Source organism: Phodopus roborovskii, unplaced genomic scaffold (genome assembly GCF_943737965.1).
Source record: "Phodopus roborovskii unplaced genomic scaffold, PHOROB, whole genome shotgun sequence".
In the NCBI taxonomy this organism is placed as follows: domain Eukaryota; kingdom Metazoa; phylum Chordata; class Mammalia; order Rodentia; family Cricetidae; genus Phodopus; species Phodopus roborovskii.
The window spans coordinates 1,228,688-1,243,692 of record NW_026125264.1 but is presented as its reverse complement, the minus strand read 5'-3'; the positions used below and the strand labels follow the sequence as shown (position 1 = coordinate 1,243,692).

General features: G+C 40.0%; 1 protein-coding gene and 1 long non-coding RNA gene across 7 annotated transcripts in view; one reads left to right on the top strand and one right to left on the bottom strand.

Annotated features, from left to right (window-relative positions):
* Cbfa2t2 (CBFA2/RUNX1 partner transcriptional co-repressor 2) overlaps positions 1–15,005 on the top strand; it is a 95,040-nt gene that overhangs the window by 66,082 nt on the left and 13,953 nt on the right. For all 6 annotated transcript variants that reach the window (XM_051192788.1, XM_051192779.1, XM_051192761.1 and 3 more), the window contains 4 exons: positions 3,580–3,761; positions 4,683–4,936; positions 10,442–10,527; positions 12,368–12,563. In XM_051192788.1, coding sequence (XP_051048745.1) covers positions 3,580–3,761; positions 4,683–4,936; positions 10,442–10,527; positions 12,368–12,563 — 718 coding nt within the window. The remainder of the gene's footprint in view (positions 1–3,579; positions 3,762–4,682; positions 4,937–10,441; positions 10,528–12,367; positions 12,564–15,005) is intronic.
* LOC127228279 (uncharacterized) lies at positions 3,425–13,974 on the bottom strand. The gene is made up of 3 exons (XR_007835020.1): positions 13,920–13,974; positions 4,873–4,996; positions 3,425–3,754 (listed from the first exon to the last, which is right to left on the bottom strand). It is a non-coding gene; the product is annotated as an uncharacterized LOC127228279 (long non-coding RNA).

Below are 15,005 nucleotides of genomic sequence, written 5' to 3'. Positions count from 1 at the left end.
TGCCTTTTTTCCCCTCCTTAACAATTTAGCAAAGCTGACTTTCTGCCATGACTTTTTTCTATAAAGTTAATATTTTCTCTGATTAAATGATTGTTTTTCCACATGGTGTACAGTACTAGTACTTGGGAGACTCGAGACAGGAGAATCATAAATAATTGTAGATCAGCCTGGGCTACAGAAATCCTTTCTCAAAAAAAAAAAAAAAAGAAAATTACTACCAGGTCTTGGAATAGAGGACCTACCTGTCATACACAAGGCCTTGAGTAAGTAGCACTGCAAATTTAAAACAATTACCACTAAAGATTACTTTCCCTTTCCCTGCTGGGCACTGTTGGTACATGCCTTTAATTCCAGCACTCTGGAGGCAGAGAGGCAGGTGAATCTTTTGAGTTCAAGGCCACCCTGGTTTACAGAGTAAGTTCCCGGATAACCAGGGCTACACAGAGAAACCTGTCTTCAAAAACAAAACACCAAATTATTTTTCCCTAATAGGTAACATGTATCAGATATTTTATTTTATTGAGTTGATGAATGCATCTGAGAGACCTTACAGTCATTATTGCCTAATAGATAACATTCATAGGTCACAATTAGTACTTGTAAAAATATTTTTAATGGTGGGGGTGGGGGAGGGAGTGTACACTACTGTCCATGTACCAGAAGCAGGGTTATGTGTTGTGGAGCTGGAATTTCAGGCATTTTTGACAGTCTGACCCCAGTCCTCTGTAATAACAGCGAATACCTCTAGCTGTGGAGCCATCTCTCTAGCTCCATAGATCATAGTTATGGACAGTGATGGTATAAACACAGGACTCATTCTAAAGTGGCGCTTTCCAGAAACAATTCATGTGAAATGTAAGTTGTTTTACTTCTATCAGCTATTTTTAAGTTACACAAGGAATAGTTCAAAAGAAATAAAAGATTAGAGTTTTATTGTCAACTAGTATGAACAAATCTAGCACACCATGTGGTTTTGTAACACTAAGAATGCTGTATACAGATAGACATTTGCAATTGATACCCACTTGAAATTCAATTAAACTAAATATTACCCCCTTCTCCCTGAGGGGGGGAAAAAACCATACTATGTTCAATTAACATATTTTGGATTTTAATTTTTCTACCTATAAGGAAAATCCTTAGAATTAATTCTGTTTCTTAGCTAACAAATTCTGATTATTATTTTGGTCAAACAAATAAGCCTCCTTTTGCTGTCCTTAAACTTAACTTTCATTTTCTCAGAAAATGTTCTGTTTTAGTTTGGTTTGATTTGAGGGGCTATTATAGCACATATATGGAGATCAGAGGATAACTTGCAGGAATTGATTCTTACCTTCTGCCATATGGATCCCTAGGATCAAACTCAGATCATCAGGCTTGGCAGCAAGTGCCTTTATCTACTGAGCCATCCAGCCCCAAGAAAATGTTAAATCATCAAAGCTATGTATCCCTTTCCAAAATACTGATGTTAGTTTATTTTGGTTTTGTTCATTATTTAGCCCTGGCTGGCCTCCCAAGTGCTAGAACTAGAGGTGTAGTATATTTTTCCTGTTCTTAGAACAATTTTGGACTGTAGCATAACAGGACAGCCAAGAAGATGGTCTGATCTGAGGTGTATAGGCCTATACTAGACTCTGCTCTTGAGAACATGGAAACCTTGGTGGCTGAAAGTATGCTATGACCTTTGTGAGCCCTGGAGCAGCTGTGCTGCTTGGACCCTGGTTGTCTTTCTTGTCTCTTCTTTTTCTTCCTTCCTTCCTTCTTTCCTCCCTCCCTCCCTTCCTTCCTTTTTTTTTTTTTTTTTTCTTTTTGTGTGTGTGTGTGTATTTGTTTGTTTGTTTGTATTACACGGGTTTCTCTGTGTAGCCCTGAATGTCCTAGAACTCACTTTGTAGACCAGGCAGGCCTTCAATTCAGAGATTCACCTGCCTCTGTCTCTTGAGTGTTGGGATTAAAGGTGTGCCCCCCACCACCACCCCATTTATCTTTTCTTTATATCTGAATTTATAGACAACTGTTCACTGAGACTCTAGAATTAAAAAACAATTCATGAAGTTTGTGTTAACAGAACATAATTAACTATGTTTTTCCTGTATGCCACCAAAGGACACATGTCACAAATATAAAGATTTGATTAAATTTTTGCAGCTGTAAGATTTAGAATCTAGACCACACTTAAGTATTTCATATTGTCAGATTCTCTATTCTTAAACTGTGTTATTTGGAAACAGCATGAGGTAGGTTGTTACAACAGCTTTTTGGCTAGCATTTGAGGTTTTGTCAATTTATTTCTGCTTTAAAACAGCTACTAATTATGGTGCCTGCTAAATTAACCCTCAGTGAGGGGGTGACTACTTGCATGCATTAAAACTTTTCTTTTACTCATTTGTCCCTTGAGGTGAAGGCATTCATTATAGGTGCCTCCCTGAGTTATGTTTAAGTTTAAGGGAAAAAAATACAATTTTTTGATACATACAAAAAGAATTAGAATTCTGAAGTTTAAAAGTATGGGGAAGTTTTGTGGGCTTGTTTGTTTATTTTTATTGTATGTGCATTGGTGTTTGCATGTATTTCCATGTGGAAGCATGGTATCTTGGAGTTGCATACAGTTATTAGCTGCTATGTGGGTGCTGGGGATTGAACCTGGAAGAACAGTCAGTGCTCTTAATCTCTGAGCCACCTCTTGCCCGTTTGTTTTGTTTTGTTTTGTTTTGTTTTGTTTTGTTTTTTCTATCTACCAAAAGTTTTCTTAGTATGAGAAGGAAAAAACAACAGAACATAAGCTTCCTTTTCCAGATTATGTTATTCCCAGCACTCTTCTTCCAAACTGCATTTCCAGAGTAATCTTGGCTTCCAGGGTTCCAAAATCTCTTCAGAGAGCCCTCAGAGAAGGCTGAGTGCCACCATCAGAGAAGTTGTGATTCAGAAGAGAGAAACCAGAGCTTGTAATTCTCCTTTTTAGGCAGTAGTAATTCTCTTAACTGGCTAGTCTTCAAGAAAATGTGTATTTTGGGTGCTGGAGATGCAGTTTAGTAATAGAGTGTTTGTCATGTCTCCATTTGGCGTTAGTCCTATTTCCCAGACTGAAAAATCCTTGCTGAAAATGTATGTTTTAGGGCTGGAGAGGCAACCCAGTGGTTAAGAGCGCTTGTTGCTTTTGTAGAGAACCTAAGTTTGATGTACAGTACCAGTAGTACTGTGGTTCACGACCCCTAGTAACTCCAGCTACAGGACATATGCACTTACATACCCAAACACACAATTAAAAATAAAAGACATCTTGAAAAAAAGAAAAATGTATGTTTTAAAATTCTGTGTTCAACAAACCTTTATTGTGCTCTGTGTCAGGGCACGGAAGTAACTAAGACACAGTCCCTTTAAGACTGACATCTTCTTGGGGGTAGAAACAGACCAACCAGTATCTTATATAAAAATGCCCCTTTACTACTTTGATGCCACTTTACTAGTGAGTGTTAGAGGGAGAAAGCAAAGAGGGCTGTTTGTCTGCAAGAGCTCGTTGAGATGCTAATCTCTGTAGGTAGGGCTCAGCAGATGGGAAAACTGCCTTTTCTTTTCAAGGCCAACCTGCCCCTGCTGCAGCGAGAACTCCTGCATTGTGCCCGGGCTGCCAAGCAGACCCCATCCCAGTACTTGGCTCAGCACGAGCACCTTCTGCTCAACACCAGTATCGCATCTCCTGCTGACTCTTCTGAACTGCTTATGGAGGTTCATGGAAATGGAAAGAGGCCCAGTCCTGAAAGGTGAGCAGAGAAGAGATCTGTCCTATTTTTCTGGAGCTGCTCTTTGCTTTAAAAGAAAGAAGGTTTTGTTGGTGGTTTATACACATATAATGTGTTAGACTTTCCAAGATTAGTTTTCCTTTGTCCCAGTGACTCTTCAAGTAACTGACTGCATATTCCCATCAAGAAGCTCTGCCCTAGAGTTTAGACATGAAGACTCAGCTCCCAGGATTGCCCAGTCCCTTTAGCCGATGACAAGTCTCAGGGTGTGATTCTGAATAATCTAATAATAATGCCACAATAATACATAAGTTGTTGAGGAAGCAGTATTATGAACAATAGAAAGATAACTACAGTTGAAGCTGAGTCATTAAAACCCCTACCAAGTTACAGAGGCAGTTTTCTTTCTAGCAACTGACCTCTACAATGACAGTTCTGACTTTCAGCATTCCTAAACCTTGTCCTATTCAGTTTCTCTTGTTCTGTGTCATGATTAGAGATGGTTCTGCTTACTGGACCTCTCCATGCTGGAATAAACAAACATTTACATATTGTTTCTGCTCCAGAAGACAATTCAGTTCATGCCTCTTGTTAAACCATTCCTGAGCTGGGTACAGGAACATACACCAGAAGTCACAGCTACTGCAGAGGCGCTGAAGTCAGATCTCTGGGGTTTGGCTGAAGACCAGCCTGGGTAACCTACTCAGATAAGGGCTGATGGACTGGGAGTATACCAGTATGAAGCATGTGCTTAGCATGTAGGCTGCAGCACCAAAAATAAATTCTTTGAAGTCTTCCTGCTTTGGAAAGTGCACAGTATCTGAAGGTTGGGTTTCATAGGAGGTGAGTTGCTGGGAAGAAACTGCTATCCTGAGACTTGGTAGGGATGTTAACCTGAGCTCTTCTTGACAGGCTCCTATAAGCACTTTGCTTCTTCTGCAGGAGGGAAGATAATAGTTTTGAAAGAGATACAATTCCTTCTGAACCACCTGCCAAGAGAGTGTGTACTATCAGCCCTGCTCCCCGGCACAGTCCTGCCCTCACTGTGCCCCTCATGAATCCTGGGGGCCAGTTCCACCCTACCCCACCACCTCTTCAGCACTATACTTTAGAAGACATTGCAACTTCTCACCTGTATCGGGAGCCCAACAAGATGCTAGAACACCGAGAAGTTCGTGAGAGGCACCACAATCTTAGTAAGTGCTCTCAGCAGTATGACAATGCTTTAATCTGGAGGAAATCCATGGGTTGCTTTCCTAGTCAACAATAAAGCCAAATAATATCATCATTGCCTTTTTTCTGTTGATAAGATGATGTTATGCAGTTGGACATAATTCCACATGCCTGCACTTCCAATACTATAGAGGCTGAAGTAGGATGATTAGCTCAGGGTCATCCTCATCTACATAAGGAGTTTGAGGCTAGCCTGTGCTATAGACAAAAAACAAAAGCAAACAAACAAACAAAGAATGGGGGCTGGGCATGGTGGCATATATCTTAGCAGTCAGGAGAATAACTCCAAGTTTGAAGCTAGCGTGGTTTACATGAGTCCCAAGCCAGCAAGAGTTGCTCTGACTCTACATGTGTAATCTGATGAAAGTTGCTTAGCCTCAAGTCTGAGAGTGATAACTTTTTTGTGTGTGTGCCATTTTTCTTTACTGAGCTATACTTTCCCTCACTCCCCTTTACTCCTCTCCTCTCCCCTTCCTAAGTGGATCCATGTATGTCTCTTTTAGGGTCCTCTGTGCTCTCTGGGGTTATGGCCTGCAGGCTGGTTGTCTTTTGCTTTATGTCTAACATTCACTTATGAGTGAGTACATATTATATTTATCTTTCTGGAACTGGGTTACCTCACTTAGGATGGCTCTTTCTAGTTCTGTCCATTTGCCTGCAGATTTCAAGACCTCGTTTTTTACCACTGAGTAGTATTTCATTGTGTAAATGTACCACATTTTCCTTATCTATTCTTTGCTTGATGAGCGCTAGGTTGATTCTAGGTTCTGGCTGTTATGAGTAATGTGCTGTGAACATAGTTGAGCAAATGTCCTTGTGTGAATATGCCTCCTTTGGGTATATGCCCAAAAATGGTATTGCTGGGTCTTGAGGTCGGTTCATTCCTAATTTTCTAAGAAACCACCATACTGATTTCCAAAGTGACTGTACAAGTTTGCATTCCCACCAGCAGTGGAGGAGTGTTCCACTTTCTCTACACTGTCCAGCATAAGCTGTCATCAAAGTTTTTGATCTTGGCCATTCTGACAGGTGTAAGATGGTATCTCAAGAGTTGTTTTGATTTGCATTTCCCTGATGTCTAAGGATGTTGAGCATTTCCTGAGTGTCTTTCGGCCATTTGACATTCTTATGTTGAGAAAGTTCTCTTTTTAGAGAACTTTTGGTCTTTTGATGTCTAGTTTCTTGAGTTCTTTGTATATTTTGAAAATCAGTCCTCTGTCAGATGTGGAGTGGGTAAAGATCTTTTCCCAGTCTGTAGGCATCTGTTTTGTTGACTGTGTTCTTTGCTTTACAGAAGCGCCTCAGTTTCAGGAGGTCCCATTTATTAATCACTGCTCTCAGTGTCTGTGCTACTGGTGTTCTGTTTAGGAAGTGGTCTCCTGTGCCAATGTGTTCAATGCTTCTTCCCACTTTCTCTTCTATGAGGTTCAGTGTGATTTTATGTTGAGGTGTTTGATCCATTTGGACTTCTATTTGCATTCTTCTTCATGTTGACATCCAGTTATGCCAGCACCATCTGTTGAAAATGCTTTCTTTTTTCCATTTTATAATTTTAGTTTCTTTGTTAAAAAATAAGGTATTCATAGGTGTGTGGATTGACATCAGGGTCTTGATTTCATTGGTGTACCTACCTGTCTGTTTTCATGCTAACACCAAGTGTTTTCATTATTGTAGCTCTCTATATAGTAGAATTTGAAGTCAGGTATGGTGCTGCAGAATTCCTTTATTGCACATAATTGTTCTGGCTATCTTGGGTTTTTTGTTTTTCTATATGAAGTTGAGTATTGTCCTTTCTAGGCCTGTGAAAAAAATGTGCTGGGGTTTTGATGGGGATTGCATTGAATCTATAGATTGCTTTTGGTAAGGTTGCCATTTTTACTATGTTAATCCTACCTATCCATGAGCATGGGAGATCTTTCCATTTTCTGGTGTCTTCTTCAATTTCTTTCTTCAGAGACTTAAAGTTCTTGTCATACAGGTCTTGAGAGTAATAACTTCCTGAAATGCCTGAAGCATAGGCCTATGTAACTATTACATTTAGGAATAAACACTACCATTTAAAAAACCCACAGTCCTAATTTGAGATCAGTTTTGAAAAGACCTTTTTTTGTCACATTCTCTTTTGTAAATGAATCTTTAGAGTTTAACTCCTCAGTATCAATCAGGCGGGAGATGGGGGGAGAGGATAGGCCTGCCATCTTGATTGGTTTGTCTTGCATTTCATTTGTTAGGGGTACCTTGTGGAGAACACATTGATTATTTCCCACTTGGACCTAGGCTGACTAGCATCTTCCCAAGGCACAAACCTCACTAAGGCCTCATGCTTCATGCAGTTCTTACTGAATGGTGAAGGCCATGAGAGTATTGTCTCCATGCACTTACTGAGTCTCAGCTACCACAAATTATTTTATTCAATCTTTTTGGAAGGTCTAGACAATCAGTAATTTCTTCATACAGAGAGGATCAAAGTAACTGTGGCCAGTGTCACATAGCTAGTAAGTGACCTTGACAATATTCAGTTCCTAAGCTGCCTGATGTTGAGATTGGCTACATTGTCAGCAGGTGATGATACATACCTTCTTTAGTGTCCTTCCATACTCTCTCATGCCTTTTGTTTAGCTGTTAAATCTAGGCTTAGTTAAAATCAAGATGGCTTTGTGAATAAAGGCACTTGCCATGTAAGCCTGGGTCTTGAGTTTGATTCCTGAAGAGAATTAACTCCATAAAGTTGTTCTCTGACCTCCATTGTAAGGAGTAGGTTTTTCCTCCCACCGCTGGTCTTGTCCCGCCACCACGCCAGCCCCAGTTAACACAAGACTCTGTATCAGATATAATGCTGTTGGCCAGATACTAGTTTCTTATCGGCTAGCTCTGTCTTAATTATTAACCCATTTCTATTAATCTCTGCGTGGTCTTAACGGAGAGAGTGAGGCAGGCATCTGGTCTCCCCTGTCTCTCCATCTTGACTCCTCCTTCCCACTTCCTCTCTCCTTGTCTCCTAGTCCCTCCTCTCTTGCTTTCCTATTGGCCAACAGTGCTTGGATTCATTAACCAGTATGAGAAACATATATACAGAATGACATCTCCCATCATCTCCTGTTTTCTGTCTAAATGAAAAGAAGGGTTTTAACCTTAACATAGCAAAATACATAACACAACAGTTATCAGGTAAGAATCACAGTTAACAATATTTAGTCCATTAACATTTAGCAAGATTAAAAGAAACTATTCTATCATCTATCCTATATTTATGAGTCTAAAGTCCTATATGTAACTTATCTTTAAGCTTAACTAAGGAAAACTATAACCATAACTGTCTTCAAAGACCACATATATATAAACTCTAGAAATGACAGAGACATCTTGCCTTGTCAGTCACCTGAAGTTTTTTTTGGAATCTTTCATCTTCAGCCCATAGGCCATAGTGTGTCTGGCAGACTCTTCAGCAAAGCAGGAAACTTTAAACTATCTTCTTGTATTGGCAGTTTGTCAGTCACTTTTTTCTGTGTCCTGTAGACTGTCTGGCGGTCTCTTCCATGAAGCAAGAACTCTGTAGCAATGTCCATCTTGAATCAGCAGTCACTTTTCTGTGGGTCCTGCATGTCCAGTTTATACGTCACAAAGTCAAACAGTCCAGACAAGAGCAGTATCTTGTCCAGATGGCTAGTCTTGCCATACTGGAAGCAAACTCAATACATGTTTCTTCAATGTCTATTTTCCTTTCTGACAGGAGCATTTATGTCTCATTGTCAAGAAAAATCGTAAATCATTTTAAATGCCATATTCTGTAGGTCTTTGAAAGGTTTGAAGAATGCCTATTAATCTCAAATACATCTCTACATATCTGTGTATCATCATAGTCAACATCATCATACAATCAGACAAACAATAATAACATTAAATTCTTTTTCAGAGCTAGACTTGGCTATTGATTTTTTTTTTTTTTTTTTTTTTTAATAACCTCTTCATACACAGCTCCTGCCCATTTGAGAAAGAAGAATGGTGAAAGCTAGGTGTGGTGGTTTGAAAGGAAATGTCCCCCAAAGGAAGTGGTACTATTAGGAGTGTGGCCTTGTTGGAGGAAGTGTGTCACTGTGAGGGCGGGCATTGAGGTCCCTTTTACTCAAATATTCCCTCGATATGACTGTCATTTGACTTCTGTGGCCTGTATGTCAAGATGGAGTCAGCATGCAATCTGCCTGCATGCAGTCATGCTCTCCATGATATGATATGGACTGAACTTTTGAAACTGTGAGCGATTCACCCCAGTTAAATGCTTTCTTTATAAGAACTATTATGGTCATGATGTCTCTCTCTGCACAGCATTAAAAACCCTTAGACAATATAACTCTATTTTGTTAAATTTTACTTGTATTTCTAACAGTTTTTTTAAAAAATGTGTATCTACATCTAGAATTGTACTTTGAAACTGTTGGTTACTTACCATGATTAATCCCTTTGTTTTCCTTAGACCTATTAGGAAATGTGTGCCCTATTATACTGGTCCACATTAACCAAACTATCATATGCTCCTCCCCCTAATTGAATCAGTACGTACACTCCCCTAAAATGAAGTGTATGGACACAATCTATAGCTTGCCTTATATCTCTAAATTTAGGATCTATAGTCTATCCAAAATATAAAAAAGTATTTAGAATAAAATGTACTAGTGCTTAGGCATTAGAAAATAGCAATGAATGATACAGTGTTTAGGGTGTGGCTCGGTGGTAGAGCAAACTGCAATTCTCTTGCCTCTACTTTGCATGTAATAGAGTTAAAGATGTGTATGTAGTACAGCACTTCTTAGTGCTCTCTTGCTGTGAAAAGACCATGACCACATCAGCTCCCCCCCCCCCCAAACCACAGCAGTCTTATAAAAGAAAGCATTTAATTGGGACTTGTTTACAGTTTCAGAGGTTTGGTCCCATTATCAGCAGAGCATGCAGGCAAACATGGTACTGGAGAGGCCTATGTCTGGATCCAAAGGCAGCAGGAAGGAAAAGAGAGCCACTGGGCCAGACTTGGCCTTTTTTAACCTCAAAGCCCACTCCCAGTGACACACCCTCTAATCCTTTGAAGTAGTGCTACTCTCTGGTGACTAAGCATTCAGATATGTGACCTTTTGGGGCCCATTATTCAAGCCACCATAGACACCCAACTCAACAGAGTACTTCTGATATTTTATTTTCCAGAATGTTGGATATGAAATGCTTATGTGAACAAAGGAAAGGGGCATAACCCCTGATAACATGGAAGGTTTGCTATCCTTAGAAGATGTTTATGATATATCTGTACTTCCTTTTCTGATATAATCTGTTGTGTTTGTTTTTATTTTGTGATTTGTCTTTACAAGTGAATTGGTAAGAGTTTGGGAGTCATGCCCCAAAAGTGCTAGGAATGGAACCCAGGTCCTTGATAGAATTCAGTTGCTCTGTATTCTTTAAATATAATCTCTTGTTTCTAATAGATCTGAATGGAGGCTATCAAGATGAGTTGGTAGACCACCGTTTGACAGAAAGGGAATGGGCTGATGAATGGAAACATCTTGACCATGTAAGAATCTCAATATGTTTAATTTCCCTAAGTCCTTATTACTTTTAAATCTTTATAGTTTATTTATTTGGGGGGGGTTGGTGTGTATTTGTGTACACATTTGTGTACATGCCATGACTTGAATGTGGAGATTCAGAGGACAACTATTTGGTCTTCTACCTTAGCAGCAAGCTCCCTTTACATTCTTAACCATTTTGCCCACTCACTTTTGCTTTTTTACTTTCCTACTTAGACATGTACTATGACATCTAGCTCTTTTAATTCTTAATGCTGCCAGTAAGTTCATGTGTGCTTGAAGTGAACAAGACTTTTGAACAGAAGTTGATTTATTTTCACCACTTGCTCAGATGAAGAGCTGCTGAGTTACTCCCAGATCTTGATGGTAGGCTGGTCTCTCCAGTTCCTAAACCAGGTAGTCATGTAATAAATAGATGGTTAAAGCAGAGGTTCCAGCCTTGCTATTTATGTCTTTGTGATCTCAATAAGTTACTCTACCTCTTTTAGCCGTCATTATTCTTTCCTTTAAAAATAAGGTTCAGTGAGATATCTCTGTGAGCAAAGACACAGCTAAGCTTGAGAGCCTAAGTTTGATTCCCAAGACCCACAGGGTAGGTGGGGGAGAACCAACTCTTCATAAGTTGTCCTCTGACTTCGTTCATGGGCCATGGAATATACACATGAAGATACACAAACACATTCACCACTAAATTATGTAATCTTTTTCCTTTTAAAAAAAAGATTGACATTATTTGTAATAATACATAAAGTGTTTTTATAGCGTGTGGCACATGGAAAGTTAAACAAATCCAAGTTAGAATTAGTATACCGATACAGGCTCATGTTCTCTTTCCCATCAGAGGAGAGCATCTCTTCTCCCTGAAAATAGGCAGTGCCTACTTGAAAACTGCATATTGTGGTTTAACTCAGATATTATTACTGTTACTATCATCATCATCATCATTTGACCCTGGTCCTTACCTAGAGGGTAGTACATTGTGTATGTGTGTATGCATGCATGTGTCTGTTACAGAAACAGCCCCAGATTGCATTGTTACAAAAGCATCTAGCTTTACCTAATGATTCCAGGGATTCAAGCCTGGAGAAAAGTTCTTCTACTCACTGATCTGGTAGCTTATTGACAGCAGTTTTTCTTTCATGAAAAGCAATACTTATTTTGTGTATGTAGGTGTGGTGTTGTGTTGTGCCACTGTATGTGACAGTCAGAGGACTACCTCCACCATGTAATTTCCTGAGGGCAGCAAGTACTCCTTACCTCTTGAGCCATGCTGGCCTGTGTAAAGACTTTTTTAAGTGACATAGATATGTGGGTAGATGTGCACAGGATATATGCAAATGCCACACATTTTATATAAGGGAATTGGAGCACTTGTGACTTTTAGTGTACTTAGAGGATTCTAGAACCAATACCTCCATGGATAGGAAAAGATAGTTGTATATATAAAATAAAAGGTATAACAGGGACTATAGCGATGACTCAGTGGCTAAGAGCACTTTCTGTTCTTGCAGAAGACCCAGGTCTGCTTCCCAGCATCTACATGGCAGCTCACAACCATCAGTAACTTAGTTCCAGGGGACTCTCTTCCCCTCTTCTCATCTCTGAGGGCAATACATAGGCACAGACTTTTGTGCAGACTAAATACTCACACATAAATTAATTTTAAAAGTCAAGGTATAAGAATGACTTTCAAATGTAACCTTTATTCCTAAGGTTATAAAATCTGTGAGTCCTTCTCCCCATCCCCCTGTGGTTTGTCCATCCTTGAATTTCACTGTTCTTGTTTAAGTTTCTCATCTCTACCTCACTTTCTCTCTGGCTCAGGCCCTGAATTGCATTATGGAAATGGTAGAGAAAACGAGACGGTCCATGGCAGTTCTGAGGCGCTGTCAGGAATCTGATCGTGAAGAACTCAACTATTGGAAAAGGCGATTTAATGAAAACACAGAGATGAGGAAATCTGGGACTGAGCTAGTCTCCAGACAGCACAGCCCTGGGAGTACAGATTCTCTCAGCAACGGTAAGGATAGTAAGGGGTAGCCTAGAAGGAGCAGCAGCTTTCACTCCACTTAAATATCAGATAGATCTGAGTTCCTAGTTATTCTACAGCTATTCTGTAGCACTCATTTGGTTTGTTTATTGAGACTCTTACTATGTAGCTTAGACTGGCCTCAATTTCTCAAGTACTGGGATTAAAGGTGTGCATCACCATGCCTAACTACATTTATTTAGTTGTGTATGTGTTTGTGTGCCATGTTTGTGGAGGTTGTTGGTTATTTCAGCCCATCATATTGGCTCTAGGGATTACACTTAGTTCTCCAGGCTTGGTAGCAAGCACTTTTAACCTATTGAGCTATCTTGCTATCCCCTTCATTACTACTAATTTTTTTTTAATTGGTGTGTTGAGGGGGTGTCAGAGGACAACTTACAATATTCAATATTTGTTATACACCATGTGGTTTCCAGGGATTGAACTCTGGTCATTGGCCTCTGCTACAAAGATGGTTATCTATTGAGCCTGACGCCTCCCTGTCACATTACATCAAGTTTGCAAGCCCCAGGTTCTTCTGTTCATGTTCTGATCTGCTGACTATCAACTATGCTTCCCACAATTATCTCCTTAGGTTTGATTGATTTGCTCTAGCTGCTCACAGGCTCAGGGAAGCAAGCTTATCTGTTTACAAAAGACACACATGAAGAGATACAAGGTCTAGGGGAAGGAATACAGGGCTTCTCTGGACCTGTCACACTCAGAAACTGCACATTTCAGCTAACCAGCTTTATGAATCCTGTGTCTTATGGCTATATCATTGCAGTTGAATTACAATAGACTGGATGAGGAAATCAAGGAAGGCATGTGTGCATCAGTGCTTTTTGCTATTCTGTAGAATTCCTTGTCTAGGTGAAGGGGCAGGACCCATCAGTATAATATATTATCAGACAAGGGCACATTCAAACAATTTTGTTACTTTTGGGTTTGGTTTTATTGTTTATTTTTGAGATGGGTTCTCACTTTGCAGTCTAGGCTGACCTCAGGCTTGCTTCAGCCCTGCCTTTGCTGAGATTACAGCATGAACAATCAGCAAATCCTATGGCTTTGTTGTGGCCAGTCCCAAAGTAGAGAGGTTTGGTAGCAGGTGAAGGCAAGAGCAAGAGGAGGAGAAATTCGGGCTTCTATGGCCTCCAATGGAGGAGTTATTAGCCAGAAACAATGATGACATCTAAACTTTGGTGACTGGGGTATAGCTTAATGATGACTACTTGCCCAGCTTCATCTGAGTTCAGCACAGCATAACAGAAATCAGTAAGGGAGAAAGAAAAGGGCACCAGTTATGTATATCACATCATAACTAGGTACTCCGATGGCTGCATTCACCATATTCCTTCTTGGTGGTATTCACCCACTTTGCTTTCTTTCCTCAGTTACTCTCCATTTCCTGATAGCTGCCTTCAAAAGATGAGCTTAGGCAGAACTGGGTTGTACATCTTGATGCAGCAGAGATGAGTAGCTCTTATCCCTAGGATATATCCAGGAAGCTTGAGTTATCCCCCAGAATGTTCATCACTTTCCCCTAGAAGCTAAAAAGGTGCCCTATCCAAAGGCACAGCTGAATGACAGGCCATCTGTGATCACACTCTTTCTCCACCCACCCACTTAAAGTTCCCAAATGTTCATCAGAGAGAATGAATTTCTTCTTATGACAGTGCTAGCATTTTTCATAGAAGACAGCTGTTGGTCTCAGAAGAACTGGGAGAAATTTTTGAGGAAATGCCAGCATTAATAATGTGTGTCTTATCCTAAATAGCTAAGGGCTGCCACTTTCTCTTTTAATTGACAGGCGTGGCTCTTGAGCCAGTCATTACTTGTCACCATTTTATATGGGATAGCTGGTATATCAAGAAACAATTTACATTCGAGCACACCTTTGATTTAAAACTTAAAAAAACAAGTGAGGCTACTTTTCGGGTCACTCTAACAAATGTGAGCCCTTAACAAATATTCCCTGAAGCCACTTAGAGATGTTTGACAGAATACCGACATCAACAGTCACGTGCATTACTTCCATGAGTATGCATGTGTGCAGCTGGGATGGCAGAGTACAGGCTAAAAGCACTCAGCAAAACACTGCTGTGCTTAGTACAAACCACCCTAACTTGAGGGTCTAGCTGGGATGACCATATTGTCTAATGTGTCTACGACAGTGATTATTATTTTTATGATCTGTCCAAGTCATTACTAGCACCTCCCTTTCAAAATGAAGACAATTTGATAAATTCTAGTTGCTCTAGATTTAGTGTTTCACAGATCCAGGGTCTCCTATTAAGAGTCTGAGAACATTGCCAGCATGTCTGATTTCTGTTGCATCATTTTTCTGAGATATAGCTTAGTTGATGTTGTGTTTACTTAACATGCATTAAGCCTTGGGTTAGTCCCTAGCATCACAAAAACTGGGTGTGGTCT